The following is a 22,711-nucleotide window of genomic DNA, read 5'->3' on the forward strand; positions in this document are numbered from 1 at the left end:
TGCTTATTAATTTACAGCAAAGCTTAAAGATACACTCTTTTTACACAATTTTTATCACTTAGTTTAACATGTTTGTCTTTGTTTGGATTCTTTCCATGTCTCATTTCAGGAAGGTGTTAGTTTGACACAATCACTGGCACTTGCAAATTTAAATTTCCTACACCAGCAGTTTGAGATATTTTTAAAAAAAGCTCGACAAATGTGATACTTAAATGACTGTGTCAGCGCTTTTTCAAAACTGTCGCTCCTCTGTGCTGTTCCCAGTCTGCAGTGGTTTATGAAAGGTTTTACAGAAGGAACAGTTGTGGTTTTCATGTCCCTTTTGCCAACATTTGCTCCGTATGTGCAAAGAATGACTTTGGAGTGTTGACTTAACCTCCAAATTCCCCAGATCTCAATCCTACCTAACATCTGGGATGAGCTGTACAAACAAGTTCAATTCATGGAGGTCCTAATCGCGCTATTTACATGACTTAAGTAATCTGCGAGTAAAATCCTAGTTCCAGGACAGCAACTTGTCTGAAGTCAAATGGAGTTCATGCCTGAATGTAGTAGTACCGGTGTCCAAACATTTATAAAATGGTTGGTAAATATATTTTTTAACATTACAGGTTAAATAATTTACAAATGCATTAGGGTTTTACATATATAGATTCATAAATTCTGAAATGGTCTACTGTGGCCCCAGTACTCCATTATTTTACAGTGGATTAAATTAGTATTAAGCAAGTCAACATTATTCTCATTCTTCATTAATTCGAAAAGGTCTCATTGATGTTAAAGACACACCAGATGTTGACAACAACCCAAGTAATTGGCACATACTGAGGCATAAAAGTATTTTAGTCCACACTTGAAGATATGGGAGAAAACACAGTTAATAATTATTAAACACATAAAAAAAAATTATTTGCACCAAGGCAAAGGAAGCCAAGAAACAAGCTGTAACATCTGTGTATTTAGAAAGCAATCCTGATGCTATGTTCAAATCAGTGTACACTGTTTTCATTTTAATTAATGGCCCATTAAAAGGTTTCTCCAGTAAATACACAAACACCACCACACCCACAGTACAAGGCTCTACTAATGGAGAAAAAGCACTTTCCTGTGTCTTGTTGTCATGTTCAGAACTTATTTACCAGCTTTAGGTTAAGTGATTTATCTGCTATCACTGATTCTTGTCACCATAACCGTGTTCTTCAACAGTTACTCTATACCACATTTAAAAAACATGAAGAAAACTGTTGCTAGAAAGTTTTCTAGGTAGGGAACTACATTCTGCTGAGCCTTTTCTCTCCCTCTTGGCGCCATCATGTGCATCGGCACAGCTGCCAAGAAGAGACAGACGTTTTGAAGTACCTGTGGTCTTCTTATGGCATAGTAAGATTAAAGTGAATGAAGCCAGCTGTGTTTCTGAAACGTGCCAGGTTCGTCTGCCAGCATTTCACTCTGTTGTTTTTACACAGAACAAAAGGGAGTTTGTAAAAACAGCAAAGACCAACAACTCTAATCTACATGAAGCGCATTAGGAACAATTATAGAAATATATCTGTTTTTATAGACCGGTAATCTCATCACACTGTGCTTTAACTGGATTGCTTATGCTGTTTTATATGATTCTGTTATGCAATGTGAACTGCACATAGCTGTGGCAACAGACAAATACGATCCAAAACTCCAGCACAGTTAGAAAACATTCCAGCAATTCCACAGTCTGACTCAACATCTCTGTTGCTGTTCAATGTGTCTTCAGATTTCTATCATACCACAGATCACGGACAGATGTTCTGTATTATCACTGCTGTCTGTGGCTTCAAACGTTACCAAGCTGAGGAGCTGCTCCAACATCACGCATCTATTGCATGTGCAAAGTTTACATAATTCATGATGCAGCTTTCAGACTGAGCTGTGAAAAACTGCTCGTTTCAGGGTTAAACATTCTTTAATGTGACCAGCACTTTAAAGAATGGACGTAATCTCACAATTTGGCATCTGGTGGAAGCACTGAATATTTTCTTTACAATCTCTTAACCAATGAAATTAAGCAACAACAACAACAAAAACATTTTTATGATCTCCAAGACATTTGGGAAAATAATGAGTCAAAACAGGATCGTTTTAGTGTGTGTGTGTGTTCTGTTAGCTTTGGCTTAAAGCTTATGCAATATTTCAGAAAAAGTATTCTCATAAACATGGTTGATAAATGTATATATACATATATAGTTGGGAAGGAAGAAACAGAATCTGGTCATGTGACTACCATGTAAGTGCTTAAATTCCCACCTGCCATTTAATGATGGGATCAAGTGTTCCTTAAACACCCATGAGATCTGTCACATTTGGTAGGCAGCAGATGGCCGTCTGGTTTGGTAATTGCCTCTAAAAGACCAACTTATTTTTGTTGCTAAAAAATCAGCAAGAAAAGAGCAATAGGAAAATCTCCATGGTGATGCGTATTACAGATAAAACTGTTCAAGGAACTGTTTAAGCAAAAGTGATTGTCATTTAATCAGACATGTTGTAAAGTTTCAAAGTGGATCTGCGTGGCTTTATTAAAAGTATTTGTGTATCTGGATGTTTTTTAAATGTTCAACAGAAATTCCTCCAAATGAACAACCGGTAACAGCATTATTTAACAAAAACAGAGTCTCATCGTTCAACGCTTTGACAAAACGCATGACAGACACACAATAGGGACCAGTAATCTGTCAGGACATTTCCAAACAATGAGAGATGATAGAGAGTACAGTGGATATAATTTCCAGCGTCAATGAACAAACAAATGTAAACATTGTCTACAGTGAGTGAAAATTTTAATGTGGCACATACACATTTATACACACACTTAGAGTCCCCTGTTTGTCAGTTCTTATTGGAGGAAAGAGATGTGAGGGGAAAGAAATCAATGTGACTGGGGGATTGCCTTTGAGGAATGAGGCCGTCACAGTCACACACCAACAGCAGCTACAGATTAATTCCCTCCAACAACAGCCCCTGCCCTCACCTGCTGCAACATGCTCTGCCAGGCCTCGTAATCTACCAGCAAATTCCTTCCGCTCAGAGCAGTGAGGTGGAGGGTGAAGACGAGTCGGGTTATAGCGGGCTTGACGTTGCGATTTTGATGTTGTGTAATTGACAGGTATGATCAAATCCGGTGTCTGATGCAAACATTACACCACCCATCACCCTACTGCGCTGCGACAACAAACACAAAAAGCCTCCTGGTGCAAGAACATACCTGCCTGCTTGACGGTGCTATTCAGAAGTGGCAGAGCTATTCATTTAGATAAATGTATAGTAAGTCCAGAGGATAATCAATCACATCTGTGTACAAATTACAAGGCAGTTACATTATTAAGTTTAACAACACTGCATTGAGAGAGAGAGAAAAACATCCTCAAAAAACAATAAAAATTCAATACGATTTATTTAGAATGATGAGAAGAAAAAATATACAATCAACTCTATGACTTTCTACTTGTTCTTTGTGATGGCAGGTAATGAGAGCTGCTTTAAAAACAGCCAACCCTAAAGACACGAAAAAACGCACAACGAAAAAATTTGAATTTATTGTGGAATGTCCTGTGTCGCTGTGGTGGACTGAGTAAGGTGGAGCCCACCTCTCCCGAAACAAGTGCCGTTTCTCCCAAGGGACTGTATTGAGGGACTTTGCCAGAACCTCAGTGTTAGTCTACTTTGCCTATTCCTAAATCTGTTTAGATGTAGGGATCTTTCTCTAGTTGGAGCACCAAATTAAACCAGATTCAAACTGTCACCCCTCCAATGAAAGGGAATAACATCATGATCATAACATTCCGGGAACCACTAAGAATTAATTGTATAATGAAAAGGAAGCTACAGAAACATCATTGTCCCTGTCCACAGTGAAGCAGTTTCACATTATCATTAAATAAGAGGTTTCTGATTAAACAAAAGGCCCCAATTCCAAAATCAGCGTCTACAAACATGAGAAACAATTCCAGCAGCACACTAAGACAAGCCAAAAGCCTGGCTTGTCAAGGTTTTGGCATATTAGAGATAGGAAAAAGAATAAGCCTAGATATATATTAAAACATCTCTTAGAATAGCTAAACCAAGGTGTTGACAGTTTGGATAATGCCTAAAAGCCAGGTCTATCAAAGAATCAATTTGGTTTAAATGCATTCAAATGAGTGATCAAATATTCAACCAGAATCATTCTGGAAACTTTTCGGCGGTTGCAAAAGCAGGTTGTCAAGGTGTCAAAGCTCATTAACATGCATACATTTAGACCCTGTTTGAATTAGAAAAAGTCTGCAATAAATGTAATGCAGTGAAGTTTTAAGTGTTTTAACTTCATTCCAAGAGCACCATTAAAAAATGTAACTTTCGTGCCCATGATGAGTGAATGCAAACTGAACTGAGGATATGATGGTCCACTCTGGACAAGAGTTAATTTTAGGAAATTATTTGCTATATTTTAGACTTTTTAAAGATGAAAACAAGATTATCTACTAGAAATAGTATGATTAGATTACACAGTGTAGGTTGCATCTCAACAGCTATACTCTGGCTAAACAACTGACAACCTTGTTGCCTTTGTGTTGCTTTTAGAATTTATAAACCTGTGTGCCTCATACAATATTAAATAAAAGAACAAAAAGAAAGCTTAAAAACGTCACAGTAGAAGTAAAGTTCAAGGGATCTATTTAAAAAGAGAGTACATTTGCCTAAAAGGAGCGGTACGAAGAGCCTACATGATAAAGAATTAATATAACCTTCAACATTTGAAAAAAAGCTACACAATTGCTCAGTCAAAATAAATTGGAAACCTTCATTTGCGCAGCGAGTCCCATCTCCTCCTTCATCTCTCTATATTAGAAACACCTTTTAACAGAGCAGAAGTCAGTAATTGAATTAGCTTTCTAATCTCCTTTCTCCATTATGCGAAGATTTCTTCTGTGCACCTGGGGCCACCACACTCGTCTTTTTTTCTTATCTGACTGTGAATAAAGTCGCGTTTCTCGGGTGGGGGTTAAGTTAATCCCCCTATACCAGACTCATCAAACCCACACACACATTTACAGAAGATCCCCGGAGACGAGAGCATGCCAGACGGTGCCTTGAGCTACCTGCCAGTAATTTAAAGCAGACAGATGAAGGAGTGAACCCAGACACAATAGCAAGAGTCAAATACTATTTTGGTATTGTTATGTAAAATGTAAGTATTTCTAATGCTTACTTAGCAATATTATTCATCTTTATTAAGGCGGTTGCTAAAGAGGATGAGTTCAATGTGGAGAGATAGTTATGGTGCAGACAAAAAAAAAGAAAGTGCAGTGAATTCAAAGAAGCACAGCTATCCTCATCCATGTCAATACAGCAGGAAGGATGAGCGATTCGCCATGGCTTGAAAGCTCAGAAATCTAAGTGAAAAAGAAGCTTTTATCATTTCCTGAATCAAAAGGAGAGAAAAAACTCAGAATGAAAGAAGTCTTGTGAATAATCAATGTAACTAATTTGCATAGAAGTCTCTAACGCAGTTTGGCTTTATTTGAAAGAAGCCAGCATGCATACAGATCATCATAAAAAAGAGGAATTCAAAATGACTCAAAATGAAGGCAAAGAGGGCTACACGTTTTATCTTATCTACTCTGCATATGTTCTGATCTGATATGAAACAGGAACAGGAGCAATCTGTTTCATTGTCGTCCAGCTCACTGGACGACAATGAAGAAGCAAATACCTGAAGATTCAACATAGAGGCTCGTTGACTTTCCTCACAGAGATAAAGACAATCATCACAGCGCTCTGTGACGTAAATGTAAAAGCATTTATGGTAAACATATGAAATAAAAATAACCTTATATCTTTTAACTTCCATGTCTACACAGCTCTATGCTGGTCTGTTACATGAAACAGCAGCTAATGTGAAAAACAGTTTAAATGGTATGAATAGTTCTGCAAGGGAGTGTAGTGGTAATGTTAAGATTTCTGTTGGTCAATCACACAATCCCTGGATTTAAGATTAAAAACATAAAATAGTTAAAGGGTTATAAAATATTTTGCAAGATATACAGCACAGACCAAAAGTTTGGACACACCTTCTAATTCAATGGGTTTTCTTTATTTTCATGACTATTTATAAGGCAAGAAATCCCACTTATTAACCTGACAGGGCACACCTATGAAGGGAAAACCATTTCAGGTGACTACCTCTTGAAGCTCATCAAGAAAATGCAGAGTGTGTGCAAAGCAGTAATCACAGCAAAAGGTTGCTACTTTGAAGAAACTAGAATATAAGGGGTATTTTCAGTTCTTTTACACTTTTTTGTTTAGTGCATATTTCCACATGTGTTATTCATAGTTTTGATGCCTTCAGTGTGAATCTACAATGTCAATAGTCATGAAAATAAAGGAAACCCATTGAATTAAAAGGTGTGTCCAAACTTTTGGTCTGTACTGTATATTTACAGCTATATACAGTTGTATATGGTTGATATTTTGTGCAACACTTTTGGTAAAAGGTGAGTACGTTTTCTGTAAATAATACTCTTCTTTTTCCATTCTTTACTTTTTATTGAATCACTTGACAGACTCCTGCTAGACCCCCAAAACAAGAAAAGTTTTTAATTACGAATAGAAATAAAACGTTACGCTGTCTAACCAATAAACATCACTCAGGAAAAATATTTTGGCATGACTAACTAAATTGATTCATTTAATTCTTAAAAGGGTGTTCGTGAACCTCTGCTGTAATGATCAATAACGGACAGTAGAGGGAGACGAGGCATCACAACACAAACACTTTGCGTGATTTGTACTCCGTGACAGGAGATGGCAGCAGCAGGAACAGTAAATGCAACAAAATTCCCTCTGTTAGATAAGCAACTGTTATTCAACATTAGTAAGAAATGACTTGCATGAAGAGAATATTTTCCAAAACCCGTCGCATTGCAGTCGGACGCCTTGTTGGAGTCACGCTCACCTCTGGCAGATGTTTCCATGCGGAACTAGTAAGAACTAACGCTATATAAGTAACAGCTTGCAGGTTGTTGAGAACTCTGAGGCAGAGTATGCAGAGTATTGACATTACCTGAGCACGTCTGGTTTCCAAACCTCAGAGTACCTCCTGTTCACTCCACAGGTCAGAACCGAATCCAGCGGACTACCCATTGTTCATCACAGCAAGTATGTGTGCGACCTTCCAGCAAACCACAGGTTTCCAATGGCCAAGTTCCCTAGAGTTTTACACTGTTTACTTCAAGATCAAGTCATCACAGAGAGACAGGTGAGAAAGACAGTAGATTAATCTGTAGTAGGAAGTAGGTAACCAGGGTTTCTGAACGAGTTTTATCATTTCCTTGGGGAATTGGCTGCTTTCCCCCCCATTTACTTTCAGGATTTTTCAATTTGCCTGACAATTTTTTAGTGCATGCATTCTGGTAGGAAAAGATACCAAAACCTGAGTTGGAACAAGAGATGCACACGTTTCAGGAAAAAACTCCCCACTAAAGAACCACAGTTAAAATGTATCAAAGTTTTTGTTTTGTTGGCAACTGCCAGACATCGTATCCAGTTATTTTTGAGTTTTATTTAATCTTGTAAACAACTAGTAGTAATAAAATATGTACCATTAAAAAAGTTCCAAAATACCAGAGAACATAGTTGACATTAACAACTACAATGCACTACTCATATTCCTTGAAATATGCAAAATTTTGTCATTACAACCTTAAATATCATTGCATTGTACTGGGATTTTATATGATAAACCAAAACAATACAATTGTGAAGTGGAAGGAATGGGACACATTTCAATTGTTTTCATTTATTAAACTCTAAACATGTGGTGTTCACTTGTATTCATCTACTTTGTAGAACCACTTTTTGGTCCAATTACAAGAGAAAATCTTTGAGGCTATTCAGGGTGTTGTGCAGTGTTACTGTGCAGTTTCCTGTTAATGTTAATCTCCTTCCTCACAGTAGGTTTGGGTTCCTGAGATTGCCTCGAAAGATTTGCTCGGCACTGTGCATACAGAGGATTACCTGAACAACTTTATAAGTGGAAGAATAAACGAGCAAGAGCAGCGGAGGACGGGTTTTCCTTGGAGCGAGGGCATCGTACGACGGTGCCGATATGAAACGGGTAAGAAGAACGAGATTTGAGCAGGAAACCTAACAGCTAGACTGGACAGAAAAGATCACATTCGGACTGCTTCTCCTGATAGGTGGGACTGTTCTCGCTGCTGAAGTCGCTCTACAGAGGGGTCTGGCCTGCAGCACGGCGGGGGGAACCCATCATGCTTTCCCCAGCTATGGCTCGGGGTTCTGTCTCCTCAATGATTTAGCAGTTGCAGCCAAATACCTCATGAACAGCTCATCAAGGAAGAGAAAGGTTTTAATCGTGGATTTAGATGTGCATCAGGTGGAGTTTAACTCTCTCAGTCATTTTTAGTTATTTTCATTTCTAGAACTGACTTTTATTTAACTTCTTTGTTTTGTGTCCTTAGGGTGACGGCACCGCTTTCATATTTAAAGATGAGCCATCTGTGTTTACATTTTCAGTGCATTGTGGGAAAAATTTCCCCGTCCGCAAACAACAGAGTGACCTGGATATTAGCGTGGAGGATGGGCTGGAAGACAAGGAGTATCTCTCCACAGGCATGTTCACAAAGACGTTCAGAAAATCTAGAATGTTTTTCAAAGAGCATATTTGACATTTTTAGGTAAAAAATATTTAATTTCTATAGTTCGAACTGCTTGATTCTGTCATCAACAGTTGCAGAGCACCTACCCTGGCTGCTGGAGACTTTTCGTCCGGACCTGCTTCTGTACGACGCTGGTGTTGACCCACATTGGGAAGATGAACTCGGGAGACTCCGTCTGACCGATCAAGGTGAGTTCTTCCTCTGGTGTTCAGTTATCCTTATCTACACATTGAAGCTGTTTTCACATTTACACTGCAATGCTGAAATGTTCCAGAGGGAAGTCAAGTAATAGCACAAAAGCAGGCTGCAGTTCTTCAAGCTCATTTTGTAAAGCTCTGCAGTAAAACATTTCCAGGATCAGAAGATGAGATAATGAGCAAAGGTAGCAGGAAATCTTGTACAGCCATAATTATGTATCAGTTGATGCTTTGATTGTTGATATCATAGATAAAAGAAAACACATTTGATATTATACCAACAAGCTATGCAGCTTTTTCAGCAAAAAATAGCCTCCAAAGTGCTGCTGACAGATGCTGCCCTGGCACTCAGAGCCCATTTACTGCAGTGGAAAATCCCCAGATTTGAAGTATAAAAAAATCAACAGTACATGCTAAAAAACCCTGAATTTTGAAAAGTAGAGATGCAGCTTTGGGGGGGTTTTGTAAAGCTTTAACTTTTTTATACCACTTGAAGCCAATTACCATTTCTTTTCAAAAAATGTTAGTCTAAAATATTTACAGCATTCAGATAATTTTTTGTAGCCAATAATTATTTAGTCTAGGAGCAGAAGAAACTTTCATACCAGGTGTGTGAGAAGATCAGTCACTGTAAAGCAAGATTTAAAAGAACAGTTTCAGAGTAAACATTTTAAACTGGCTTTATTGTCTTACTTCGGTTGGCAGGTAGCACCGTTAGCATTGCTAACTTTAAACAGAATTGTATGCGCATTTCTTTGAACATTTCAACCATCGCCTCAAAGCTGAAATTTCCAAAACATCTCGAGTAAAGCAACTTTGCTGCAATGCATTAAGTCTTCCTACTATTAGCAGAAGGTGGTACGTTTTGTGCCAAAAAAAACAGAAGAAAAATTTCTAACATGAAGTAACCAAAACCTCAAACAAAACAGCTGGGTTTTTTTTTTTAGAAAATAAAAATCACGTTCCAGGAATGTCCCATTGGGAGTCTTGTTGGTCTCTTTTGTGTTCACCAATTAAAACACAAAACATCAGAGTTTTGATTTTCAGATCTGCCAATCATTCATCAAGGTTGATTGGCAGGTGAAAATATGATTGGCTGTTGAAAACCAGCTTCTCTGCTAAAAAAGGGTTTCTAACACTGCATTATTTCTTCTAGGGCTCTACCAGAGAGATCTTTATGTAATGAAGACTGTGGTGAAGAGAGGTATTCCTATTGCTACTGTTATTGGTGGGGGATATTCCAGAGACATCAACAAATTGGCCCTCAGACACTCCATCGTCCACAGAGCAGCTACTCAGGTAAAATAAGCTCGATATCTTAAAGACATCTCATCAGTTCAGACATCATTTTACATATAAAGTAAATAATTATTGCATTTGTGTTCTCCTTGTTTCAGGTTTGGAGGGAGTGTGGAATGTAAAACCATAGGTGCCATGACCTTTAAGAACCAATAAATAGAAAGCAACAAAAAAAAAAAAAAGACAATTTGTACCTTTGTTGTTTCGTTGTTCACTAGTATGGAATTTAGACAAAGGAGTTTACATGTGATTAAATGTTCACCTTTTGTTAATCAAACAGACAAACATAAAAAATGCTCAATGTGCAAATGTAAAAAAGTACTGGAAAGACGAAGCCTAATGGAAGCATATGTGGAAATGATCTACAAATCAAAAAAGGTTTTGTGGAATCGCAATAGCCCTGAATTAAGAAAGACTTTTGATAGTCTAAACACGGTAAGTTTTCTAAAGTTCTTGAACATCTTCTCACACTCATGTCATCTTGCACCCATCCCAAGAATACCCCCATTACACTTTCCTGTAAACCTTTTAAACGACCAACTTCTACTAGATCAATGGTAACTGATAATCGTGGAGAACAAAAGATGGCGCTAATATAGCGGTAAAGGCAACGACGTGTTGATGCATATCAATATGAGTATAATCGTATGCATGATTATAAACATAATGGTATGCATGGTTATATTAAGAATATAGACGTGTTCACAGCATCTCACATTACAGACGGATCATGACCCTAAACATTGCTGAAACACCACAATCATGGACAAAATTACTTAATGAAGAAAAAACAATTTAAAACCATGAGACATTGAGGTTTCCACACTGCATAACCACAATTGGTCCACACACACTTTATTAAAAAAGAAACTCATTCTTCTTGGCACAATGAGTACAGATAAAAGCACAGTTACATTTTAAAGTGTCACTTTTTTATGCCATGTTCTGACATGCAGCAGTGACACGTTAATGGTACAGTGCAATGTTTCATTCACAGTAAATGAGGCAGTTTATTTGCTGAAACACACTGCTGGTTTTTTCAGCTTGTTACAAGACATTATGCAGCTGTTCCTGATATTAACATCAAAACACTCAAGACGGGTAATACTGGTATTTTAGAAGATGTTTTAAGCTGTTCAGAGCACTACTTGTAAAAGAAATGACTTACAATGCCTTGCAAAAGTATTCACACCCCATGAAATATTTCTAGATAGACCAACACATTTTTAATAAATTAAAATATAAAAGCGGATTTCTATTTGTATTTAGACCCATCAAATCAATTACTCCTACATAAAAGTCAACCCAATTACCTTTAAAAGTTGCATGTTTAAGTTGCATGACATCTTCCACCTTTAAATATAGAGTTTTGTAAAGTCATCACAGATTGGTTAGAGATTTTTAGTAACAGAAAAACTGAATAATGAAGACTGAAAAACACCAGAGTTGAAAGGTTTTAGTTATGCTGAAGCTGAAGGCAGGGTTAGATAATGAAACGATATCCCAAACTTTAAACATCACATGGCACACTGAATACACTATAGCCTTGGGAGAAATATGGTGGTGGCACAATAATGCTGTGGGGATGCCACATTTTCAGAATTTGTCATTTACTCAGAAAAATCTTAAACTTGCTTCAGAATTATGCACCATCAAATAAAAATCCTAAACAATTAAAATAAAGTTTGTGGCAGCAACATGACTAAAATAGTTTAAAGGAATATTAATACTTTTGTAAGGCACTGTATAAGCCATCTATTAAACATCTAACAGAGAACACAAACAGATGCTGTCCGTTTGGCTCTACATACTCAGAGGTAACAACCACAGTTTCATAAAACAGGCAGACAATAAGATTCCTACACAGATAAAATGATTAACAAACCAAAACCAATGGAGGTTTATTCTGTCAGTCAGTCTTTCTTAAGTCGCTTTGGCTTTTAAGCCCAAAAAGGAAAACAGTACAATCATCAACATCCCCTTAGAAGACCAGTCATTTTGAAAAAAGTTCAAATAAATAGAAGAAAGCTCAAGATAGGTGATAAGGTTTCCTCCTCTTGCTTTCACACAGAATAAATACTTAAAATTTTATTATTATTATTATACAGTATGCCTTCATAGCACACTGCTTTGCTCTGAGCTGAACCATTTTACTGACTCCATCTTAAGTCAGTGCTAACAATTATGTAAAAGCAGAGAAAATTATCTGGGTGTCTGTAAACTGCACATTTACAGACATTTTCCTGCATTGAATGTAACGCGTTACCATGTGGTGAAGTGCTAAAATTTGACCCACACAACATGAGTTGAAATCAAATTTTCCATAACTGAACCTTCTCTGCCACCACACACCAGTTGGCGTGGTCAAAGTAGTTTTGTGTGACATGGAGCTCTTCGACATTATGCTCTATCAGCTCTGCCAACTCTCCCTCTCTGAAGACGTGATAGTACCTCAGACAGGAAACTTCCACCTGCTCCTCAGGACTCTGTGTGCCTTCCTGTTGCCCTGTTCCTATTGGCTCCCTGACGCTTTGATCTTCAGACTGCCTTAGATTCTCCTGCTGCAAGGAAATAAGATCCGGAAGAGCAAGTGAGCCACACTCCTGTGCTAAAGATACTGAGACACCTTGATTTTCTTTGCCGTTATTGTTGGTTGGGTTACTAGGGCCTCCTGGATCGTTCGGATTTTTTTGCAGGTCTGTGTCTGAGTCAAAAACGTCCTCCTCTGATCCGATCACAGATGGAGGGGAAAAGAAGCTGGAAACCTGTTTGATGAGGCCTCGTCCTCTCGCCCGCTGGTTGGGCTTGTTCCCCTCGTTTTCACCTGTGGCTGATGATAAATGTCTCAGGTCTCTGGAGGATGGCCAGGAGATGGCCAAGCTTCCAAAATCAAACACAGAATCCAGAGACCTGGAAAAGAACCACAGTCTCTGTGTCCTCTGCTGCGGCACCGTCTGGGTCACATCTTCTTCATCGGCCACAGAGGATGTGCTTCTGACCTTCCTGTAGTTTTCAGTGTTGTCGATGGCTTCACTCACGCTCTGTGCCGCGGCCCGTCTCCTTGGTTTGGTATCGTCTCTGTTGAAGGCGGAGGACAGATGAGGGTTGGGGTTCCAGGGCACGAAGATGTCCTGTTTCTCGAATTTCCGCCGCTTCTGCTCCATGGCCCACACGTAGATCATGATGCGTCCACCAACTCGCAGAGTGCGAGCCATCTCCTTTATTGCCCGAATGCGACGCTCTTTGGTGGAAAAATGATGAATGACTGTGCAAAACACAGGCTTTTTTCAGAATAAAGAAAGATGGGGGGAAGATGTTTACAGTGCCCTGGGAAAGTATCTATTCTCTTTGAACCTTCTCACATTTTGTCTTGTTACAAGCACCAACTTCAGTCTATTTAACTGGAATATGTGATTGACCTACACAAGTAGTGCACTTCAAGAGAAAGGAAGATGATTTTTAACATTTTTCTTATCAATGAAAAAATCTGAAAAGTGTAGCATAACTTTTTAGTTTAGGTTCTGAACTTGAATGTGCAAATCTAACTCTTAAACATAGCTCTGGCTGTGTGTTTAGAGTTATTGTCCTAATGGTAGATGAACAGCAACCCGGGGCTCATATACTCATGAAAATGAAAAAAATAAGAAGAATTTAAAATAGCAAATTAGTTTGAGCCTTGGTGCTCTCTTGATGTCAACCCCCTTTACAAAAAAGATCTGAATAAACAAACAAAAGTGCCATTATTGTCTTTTGTCTTGTTGAAATTCATTGCAGGTATTACATCAAATCCTTTGCTATTCAGTTTAAACACTGAAACACTGCTTAGATTTAGAATATTACAGGACAAAGTTCTTAGGATTGTAAAGGGCCTACAAAACCACCTACATGATTTGGGTGAATGATCATGTCTCAGGAGGTTTTTTCATTGTGAGTCTCTTCATTTTCATACAATAGATTAATGAATCGTGGCTTTCATTCTAGAGTATCAGAAAAAAGATGACGGAAAACACATGACACTTTCAGTTTCGAAAACCAATAACTTTCCTTTCTATTTTACAACAATGCACTCATTTGCTTTGGTCTTTCACCCAAGATCCCAATAAAATTGAAATCTGTGGTTGTAATGAGACAAAATATTAAAATAAATTCAACGGGTAGATACTTTTTCAAGGCACTATTTGATCATTACGTGTCAACACTTGTAAGAAACAAAGCATGCCATGCACTAAGAGTACACACTGTAACTGTGTTTTTCACTGCTCCCCTAACTGAGCATAATATTACACCGTTGTTGGAGGACACATGAATTATTTCGCACTGTTGACTTGGCAACACATGGTGCTGTAAACTGATGTTTATCATTAGACATGGTAATGAAATTTACACCAAATGGCAGCTGCAGATGTTGAGCTCATGAATACGAAGGGATTAATAAGTTGCGTTAGTCATCTCTAACTGTGTGTGTGTGTGTGTGTGTGTGTGTCCAATACCGGCTATAGAGAGCACAGCATCAAAGCAGCCGTCTCTGTAAGGCAAGCGCAGGCCGTCGCACATCTGGACCTCGTGTCCTTGGCTCCAAGCAAAGTCCACCAGGGGGCGACAAACATCGCACCCCAGCTTGAACACCTCCTTGTTGATATGGAGGTATTTGCCATTGCCACAACCTGCCAAGGACGAAACAGTTAATTATATATATATAAAAAAAACAACTTACGAATAATATAAAAGACAAGAGGTTTCATTACATGAGGTATTCATGTTTATGTTGTATTTTAAGCCTCTTTTAAATGTGAATGTAGACAAGAACAAAAAAGGACATTGCTTTAATTATCATGTCATCACATTTCTGAGGTGACACCCACCAATGTCAGCCACGATGCTCCCTGGAGGCAGGTCCAGCAGGAACTGTCGCACTTTCGGCCAGGCTTTGTAGCGGCTGTCATTGAAATATGGAGCAATCTTGTCGTAGACACTGTGCACATGGTCCCTCTCCAGTTGACTGGCAGCCTCCTCCATCATGTTTGTCGCGGCTGCCTCCTGCAGCCTCACAGCTTCATCGCTGTAATGACAAGAGCAACTAATTAAACTATCAAATATAGCACAGAGACTTAGAACTTTTTCACACTTTGTCAATAATCAGTGCCAAATACTGGGATTAAACCTCTGAATAGTGTGGTGTACTTCTGTATTCAGTCCCCATGATATGCTATTTTGTAAGACCACCTGTGAGCTGTAAGTACAGTTGCAAGTCTTTTGGGGTACATGTCGATCAGCTTTGCACAAATAGAAACTAAACTTTTAGCCTTTTCTTTGCAAAATAGCTCACGCTCAGTCAGATTTGATGGTGAGCATCTATGAAAGCCAATTTTCTCATTTCAAAGATTCCCAATTGGATTTAGGTGTTAACATTGACTAGGCTCCCTAACGTATTAGTTCAGGGGTGTCCAAAGTGCAGCCTGGGAGTCATTTATGGCCCTTGGATTGGTTTTGTGTGAGCCCCTCCCAAGTGCAGTTCAATACTGATACAAATTTGACCCATGCAGCACAAGACTTTATCTGTAATCAAAATAAAATTATTACCAACATCATTTTCTTATTATGGAAAATATTGAGCGTAACACAAAGTGTTCATGTTTTTATGAACATGAATAATAAATAGATTGTATAATAAATAGAACCATGTTTATCCTTGAGACTAACTGAATACCCAACTTTGTGGTACCCAAATCAGCTTTTATTTAATTGGCTACAGATAGCAAGCATTTTGAAAGAAAGCAAAGTCCTGTTCTCACAGCTGAATATAATTTTGTTCAATCGAGCCCTAAAGAATCCAAACACTAAATGTCTTTCTTTAAATACAGCAAACTTGCAAAATTCCCTTTAAATTTTGGATCTATGATGAGTAACATTGTTCTGTACAAAAAAACAAATCAAACTACTTTATTTTCTTGATTTCTGTTTTTTTTTTTTTTGTCAGTTTGGCTTGCGAACGGTTCGACAGGGACACCCCTGTACTATTAGTTACAAGTCCAGCTCTAGATGTCTTACAACCCCTTACAGATCCAGTTTTGTTTGCAAGTATTTTTGTCATTACACTTCACAAGTATACACAACAGTACTTATTTTCAGTCTGCTAGTTGAAATTCAACTAGCAGACCAAAGTATTCAAGTGTATACTTTGGTAAAGCACAGCAGTTACTAAGCTTGGTTGGAGAAAAAAACACCTAAATAAGAACCCCAGGGAACAGTGTGGTGATGTTTTTCACCACATGCTTGTTAAGGTCCTGCAAGGTCAGCTGGCAGCCTTAATCAGCAGACACACTCCAACGTGTGTCAGGCAGCAGTGGTAATTTAATGCCAAATGTTCTGCTGTGTGCCTGGAGTAGCAGCAGCATCAGCCAGCGCTCTCATGTCCATAATGCAGTCCTCCAGATGAACATACCCTTGTTAGGAAAAACACAGAAATCATCTAGTGAAGCTCTGAGCAGCTCCAACTCTACAGCAGTTATGTATCACACTCAGCTTTTAAAATTGTTATTATAACTGGGATTTATACAGTAGCATTGTGTAATAAATATTTCAGCTTTCGTTGAGATTCTTATTATACGATTTACCCTCTGCTGCATTCCTACCCTGAAACGTTCACAGATGTATTCTTGATCTGTTATCCACAGTTCTCCCTGCAGTCCACAAAGTTTATTAGAATGCAGCCCTTAGCTTCTGCAGTGCTGCTGCTTTGTTGCCCTCAAGCAGAACACTACAAAGAATTTTGATTATTATACAAAGTATAATGTATTATTATACATTGACATATTAGGCAACAAATGTCTGAGGTGCAGCATCCTAATTCAGCTGGTGTGCTTCTGATCTTGTGATGGAATTATACCAAACCTCACATGGTGGCTTCAAAGACATATTCAAAGGAGGAAGGCAAAGAAATCAATGCTGTAGTTGTTTACATAAACATTAGTTAGATCTCAATAGTTTTGCACAAATCATTTCTTATTTTTTTCAAAGTCCTACAATATGTACAATAAGTCCGGGTTTAAAACTTAGGTAACTTTTATTTTATTTTAATTGTAATTATTTTTACACAAATATCTTCATAATTTAATGCATAGAGAATGAAAGCCACAGCAATGACACTGAATATATTAGTTAAACGTAAATTAAATTAAACTCTGAAAATACAGAATCAAACAATTAGACAAGTTTCATCAAAATGGTTTGAAACCTACCCTTTGCAAAATGCTCGTTTACATGTTGTTTTCATTAACAAATGAAAGACATTTTTGAATTTTGTTGTACATGCCACAATAACAATAAAGGCAAGTGAACTGAATTACCTCCATAAACTGGAGTGTTAAAGAACTTAACATGCAGCAGTTTGAAGTTTGTGGATGACTTCTGATCTAAGATTTTTGTAAAGCTTTCAACTTGTGTTACAAACTGTGGCCGATTTTAATAGTACTTTGTAAAGAAAAGGCATTAAAAATTTGTTAGTATAGTCTTTCTTTCATAAATGGTGAAACATAAGCAGATGTCATGTCATGTTGTAAGTGTAAAAGAGCAATTACAAAACATTATACAATAATTTTATACAAAAATATTAACAATAATTTTACTTTGACAAAAAGTTGACTTTTTAAATTATTTTAGCCATGCTAGCAATTAGCAGTTAGCAGAGATATATTGCTAAAATGTGGGCTTTGTATTTTTTTCACCAAACCTTTATCTTTCTAAATGCAGCATATTTCAAAGGCTGACATTTCAAATGGACAGAAAAGAACCGTAAACAATCCAACCTTCGTGTTTCCTGCTTCAAATCTCACCCTCTCTCTTTCCATTTTGCAACCTGAATGAAAGGCAGACATATCTCAACATGAAGGCAAACCAGTTTCCATCTCTCATCTCTGGGCTTCCTCAGACTCCATTTTAAAGCTCTTTCCGATTACAAGCCAACTTTGAATCTTCTTCTGTCAGTGATAGCAGCCATCCACAATGCTGGGTTCAACACCACATCCCTCCAGTAGTTATTGCACATTGTGCATTAACTAACTGAAAAAAATATTGTATTTTTAAGTTTCTTACCAGCCTTTCACAACTCACTAGGGATGAACAAGGTGAATATCACATAATTCTGGTCAGCAGCAAATTTCTCAGTACATCTCCATTTATTAACACCTTGTAACTCACTACAATTCTATTTATAAACTAAGCTGTACTCAATGAATGTGAAATTTTTCAATTTCTTTTGGGCTGATCTTTATTGTTTCGCATGCATGAGCAAAAATAATATTCAATCATTAAACACACACACACACGTTACTGCAGTCAAGCCAGTCTTGATGTGGTTTGCACACAATATAATCAGAACTGAAAACTTTCATTCAAGTCAAATTCAAACAAGCTGTTCCAAACTGAACAAAACCTTTATTGAAAAAACCTGTCTGCTTCAAAGTCTCTCTCAGAGATATTGGCCACAATGCAATACCTGACAGGTTTTTGTTCTCAGATTTTCTGCTCCATGCAATACAGTGACAGGTGCATTATTTCTGTGAAACAAAAGCATTGGATGAAAGGCCTCACATCAGACACACCTGTTTGAGCATCTGTTGCAAAAATCAAGCAGCAAAAAAAAAAAACAAAAAAAAAAATAAACAACTTTCACTGCTTCTTCAGCAACAAGAGGAAAGCTTCACATTTATATTTATTAATATGGTCTTCTGTGGACACTGCAAATTCATGCCTGAACAATTTAACAAACCTATCCAGCTCTTTAAAGTCAATCAGTGAAGAAACTCACTAATTTAACCAAAGCACAGCAGTGGGAGCTAATGATCCATCTAATGCCAGACATTTCCCCCTTTATCTCTTCCAAAAGATAGTCTGATCTCTTTTACAGTGTGCACACAATGAGGATTACGGGAACAGGATATGCATGGGAAAGACTGAGCTGAAACATATTAAATGTCTATTTTAGTCTATATAAACTACTAGATCCATCTTCTCAGTGTGCATCGGGAGGTTTGCCGATGTACTCTTCTGCTTATGAAAGTAGGCTAGCCAGCATCCCTCTGTCAGACCTATTTCTGGATACTTACATCATTCCAGCAGAGTGGAAGTAAAACATATCCTCCACATAAAGCTTTAATGCAGCCTCATTTACTATATTATAAGTGTTGGAATTGTAGTTCTTTCTTCTGCTCAGTAGACTGTGGTAGTCCTCAGCTTACATTATGTAACCAGCAGCTGGGAGGGCTACAGCACTGGCTCTGACTGACAATTGGAGCTAAAATTAAATCAGGGGACAGATGCAATGCCTGACAGACACAGAGCTGTTCGATGAATGGGACAATTGGTGGATAATTGTTAATCAGTCAGTTTAAATACAAAAATAAAAGAAAGAGATTTAAAAAATACAAAGTGTCATATAGATATAGAATTATGCACAACTGAAACTGTTTGCATTAAACCCAAATAATTCTGGTTATATGATGCAAAACCAGGATGGTAGCCCAGATATGATGTGCTGCAAAAACAGATATCTGAGCAGAGGGAGGAACAGGAACTGATTTACCCATCATTGTCTGACAACAGTTGTTGTTCCATCAAAAATATGAAGAAAGGGCTCATGAAATAAAAACAGCCTCAAAGCTGGTACTGTTTTAAAAATTAATAATAAATATTGAGTTTATTCAAAGGCACAGGATAGCTTGGGGATTTAAAAAATAATAATAATAATACTTTCTGATTTAAACCAGGTATTCAAACAGATTTATGCGAATTTAAAAATAAATAGTTAGACATAATTAGTTTCTGAACTGGATTTTCCGTCAGCTTAAATAAAAACATCAACGCCAAATGCTTCACTCCCTATGTATTTCAAAAAATATAGAGGCAACTGACCTTAAACAAAAATCAATTCATGCACTGAATTGACTGTTTAAATATAGTTTAAAAATGAACACAGTGTTAAATTCACTTACTGTTGTGGTGTAATTATCCGCCCCTATCCTCAAGTCGCCGGAGTTAAACTTCCCTCAGTCCTCCAGGCGATGGATCTAAATGGTCGACCCGTCATGAGGATGGGTGGCAGGTGTTGGTCACAGAGGCGGCGGGAACATTGTGGACAGCGTGGGGAGGACGGCTGAAGTGAACCGAAATCTATGGAAACACCTCCCGTCTGAGTGTGTGACCGCCTGGAGCGCAACCGCAGCACGGCATCATATCCATAGCATGTTGGGCTCCTCATGAGGCAAGGCGGTGAGAGTGTAGGAAAACACTTCCTGTGGTGCATTTCAAAATAAAAGTTCGAAAGCGCGAAGGCAGAACAGCAAAAAAGCTGCGATATTTCTTTACTTTTAAGCAGTTTATGCTCCTTAAATTAAATACTAATTCTTCCCTTCACGTAGTTGTTTTAATCTGGGATAAAGTCAGAATGCCAGAGGGAAACCCAGACACCTCCATCCAGCTCACAGCTCAATCTGCAATGAATGCTGGATAAGTTTTTGGGTGATTCCTCCAGCAAAAAAAAAAAAAAAGAAAAAGAAAAAAGAAAAGAAATGCTGATATATTTCAAACAAATATAACAAATATAATTTTTTGCCAAAAATATGTAATACTTTGTTATTTCAATCAAAATATCCAAATCCAGTGGAGGGGTACATGGGAGCTCCACAGAGTTTAGAGAACTAAATATTAAATATGTATTGTACATCTCATTGATATAGGGGGAAATACATCAGTTGTGTGTGATATCTTATCAGTTTTGTTCTGTTTTCAAGTTCTTACTCTTGGCTGAAGTCTAGAGATCTGTTTTCTCTTGGTGCACTTTCACTCGGCCAGTACAAAGTGTGTTAAAAGGAAGGAATTATTTATATGACACACAAGTCTGGTTGTCCCAGGGTCCTAAGGACACATAAACAAGCCTGCTGTCTGGAAACTGAAATCAAACTTGAAACTTTTCACCAATTAACATCTGAAAAAAGTGGACCAAGTGTCATTAGTACATCACACCATCCAGCCACAAAGTCATCTCTCTCTTAGACAAGTCAGCCGTGACTATCTCACTTGGCAGCTTAGAACTGTCACAGCAGTGGGTTGATTTCAACCCCTTCATAAACTGGTCATTTCAGACAACACACACCCAACAAAAGTCATAAACTCTGGCTTTGATTATTTTTGGAAGGAGTCTATGACATCCATATCCACATCCAAAAATAAACCCAAAAAAGCAGTGGGTTGGACAACCACGCTTCTGTGTTTCTATTTGCGTTTTTATTTTGAAGGTTAAAAAAAATCTTGTTTCTGCTCTAAATGAGGTGAACTTGACTAGGCCGATCAACCGTTGGTGGGTACATAATGACAAACTGTGCGGTCGCGGCACACGGTTGTTATTGGCTGTTAGCCTCACGTGACATACACAACAAACAACGTGAACGGCAGCTGTCAGCACACGAGAGCTTTTAATTGCATGCTTGGACCCCTTTTTTCAATCAGCGTAAATTGACTTTGCAAAAAAGATGACAGCAAAAATAAACTACACAACAACAAGATAACTAAGTAACTTGAATCTGATTTTTTAAAATTATTTGTACCTTAGAAATTAGGTTCCTGTTTATCCTTATTTTCTACTTAGAAACTCATGAAACACGGATTATGCAAGAGGAAATGTGTTTTTCAGTGGGGAAATTAAGAGCCAATTCCCCTCCTACATTTAGTTTGTGTTGTCTGGTGAGCCAGCTCTGATTTTTTTTTTGTCTTCTGACAAAAAAAAAAATCATTAGCAGCACTAAGAGGTTCATCACTGCCATTCAGGGAGCACAAATCACTAATCACAACTGGCTTACATAATCATCATTCTAAGCACGCCTGCTCTTTGCAGCTGCTGGCTTCCTCACATAACAAACCTGAAGTCACCTGGCATGAAAATGTGTGCACACAAACACACAATTATAACAAATACACACCTCTGTTACACCGTTTGATTAGCTCAGTTTTTTTGGACAGCTCTCTTCCCAGGAAGAAGCACAAAGTCATCAGCCCCTCCACAGATGACCATTCCTGTTTCTGATTTCCTGTTGTTGAGCTGCATATTGTGTCATGGTTACACAAATGGTTGGCAAGTCTTGGTTGTACTTTTGTACATGAGTCAATCCCCTGTGACCAATGCTGACATGTGAGAGGGATTTGGTTAGGAAAAAAGTGCAAAAAACAAAAACACTGAGTCATTGTTGAAATTCTTTGGATTAATGCTGGTGTTAAAGATACATTGAAGAGAGCAAAACACGACTGCTAAAATATATAATTTCTAACTTAAAAATAGGGAGATTATTTGCAAGCAAGCTTTTAAGAAGTCACTAATGCAAAGTTTGCTTCCAAAATGATTGATGCTCTTCCTTTTATTACAATCAGACTGGACAGAACTCCTCTTACTGTGAAAGAGGAGTTCTGTCCTCTTACTGAGAGTCCATGTGTAAAGGTCAACTTTGGTTTCTACATGAACTGGAGTATTAATTAGGC

General features: G+C 37.9%; 2 protein-coding genes across 2 annotated transcripts; one reads left to right on the top strand and one right to left on the bottom strand.

The window, feature by feature from the left end:
• The first annotated feature begins 6,659 nt into the window (after nt 1-6,659).
• hdac12 (histone deacetylase 12) lies at nt 6,660-10,377 on the top strand. Its single transcript, XM_028045423.1, has 8 exons — nt 6,660-6,995; nt 7,127-7,270; nt 7,969-8,128; nt 8,211-8,407; nt 8,493-8,643; nt 8,762-8,878; nt 10,044-10,186; nt 10,285-10,377. The coding sequence occupies exons 1-8, from the start codon at nt 6,894-6,896 to the stop codon at nt 10,306-10,308; spliced, it is 1,038 nt and encodes a 345-aa protein (XP_027901224.1). The 5' UTR covers nt 6,660-6,893; the 3' UTR covers nt 10,309-10,377.
• Nucleotides 10,378-11,025: 648 nt separating this feature from the next.
• Nucleotides 11,026-20,535, bottom strand: trmt9b (tRNA methyltransferase 9B). The gene is made up of 4 exons (XM_028045422.1): nt 20,176-20,535; nt 15,049-15,245; nt 14,677-14,850; nt 11,026-13,451 (listed from the first exon to the last, which is right to left on the bottom strand). Exons 2-4 carry the CDS (start codon nt 15,203-15,205, stop codon nt 12,499-12,501), a joined length of 1,284 nt encoding a protein of 427 aa, XP_027901223.1. The 5' UTR covers nt 15,206-15,245; nt 20,176-20,535; the 3' UTR covers nt 11,026-12,498.
• Between the last annotated feature and the right edge of the window lie 2,176 nt (nt 20,536-22,711).

Source organism: Xiphophorus couchianus, chromosome 18, assembly GCF_001444195.1.
Source record: "Xiphophorus couchianus chromosome 18, X_couchianus-1.0, whole genome shotgun sequence".
NCBI lineage: Eukaryota > Metazoa > Chordata > Actinopteri > Cyprinodontiformes > Poeciliidae > Xiphophorus > Xiphophorus couchianus.

Excerpts from the sequence above, each read along its gene's own strand:
- hdac12 (XM_028045423.1), top strand. The coding sequence starts at position 6,894 with ATGACTTGCATGAAGAGAATATTTTCCAAAACCCGTCGCATTGCAGTC. Across the intron at positions 7,271-7,968 it reads AAGTCATCACAGAGAGACAG|GTTTGGGTTCCTGAGATTGC; the intron begins GTGAGAAAGACA and ends TCCTCACAGTAG. Across the intron at positions 8,879-10,043 it reads ACTCCGTCTGACCGATCAAG|GGCTCTACCAGAGAGATCTT; the intron begins GTGAGTTCTTCC and ends TATTTCTTCTAG.
- trmt9b (XM_028045422.1), bottom strand. The coding sequence starts at position 15,205 with ATGATGGAGGAGGCTGCCAGTCAACTGGAGAGGGACCATGTGCACAGT. Across the intron at positions 14,851-15,048 it reads GAGCATCGTGGCTGACATTG|GTTGTGGCAATGGCAAATAC; the intron begins GTGGGTGTCACC and ends CGTCCTTGGCAG. Across the intron at positions 13,452-14,676 it reads TGCTGTGCTCTCTATAGCCG|TCATTCATCATTTTTCCACC; the intron begins GTATTGGACACA and ends TGTTTTGCACAG.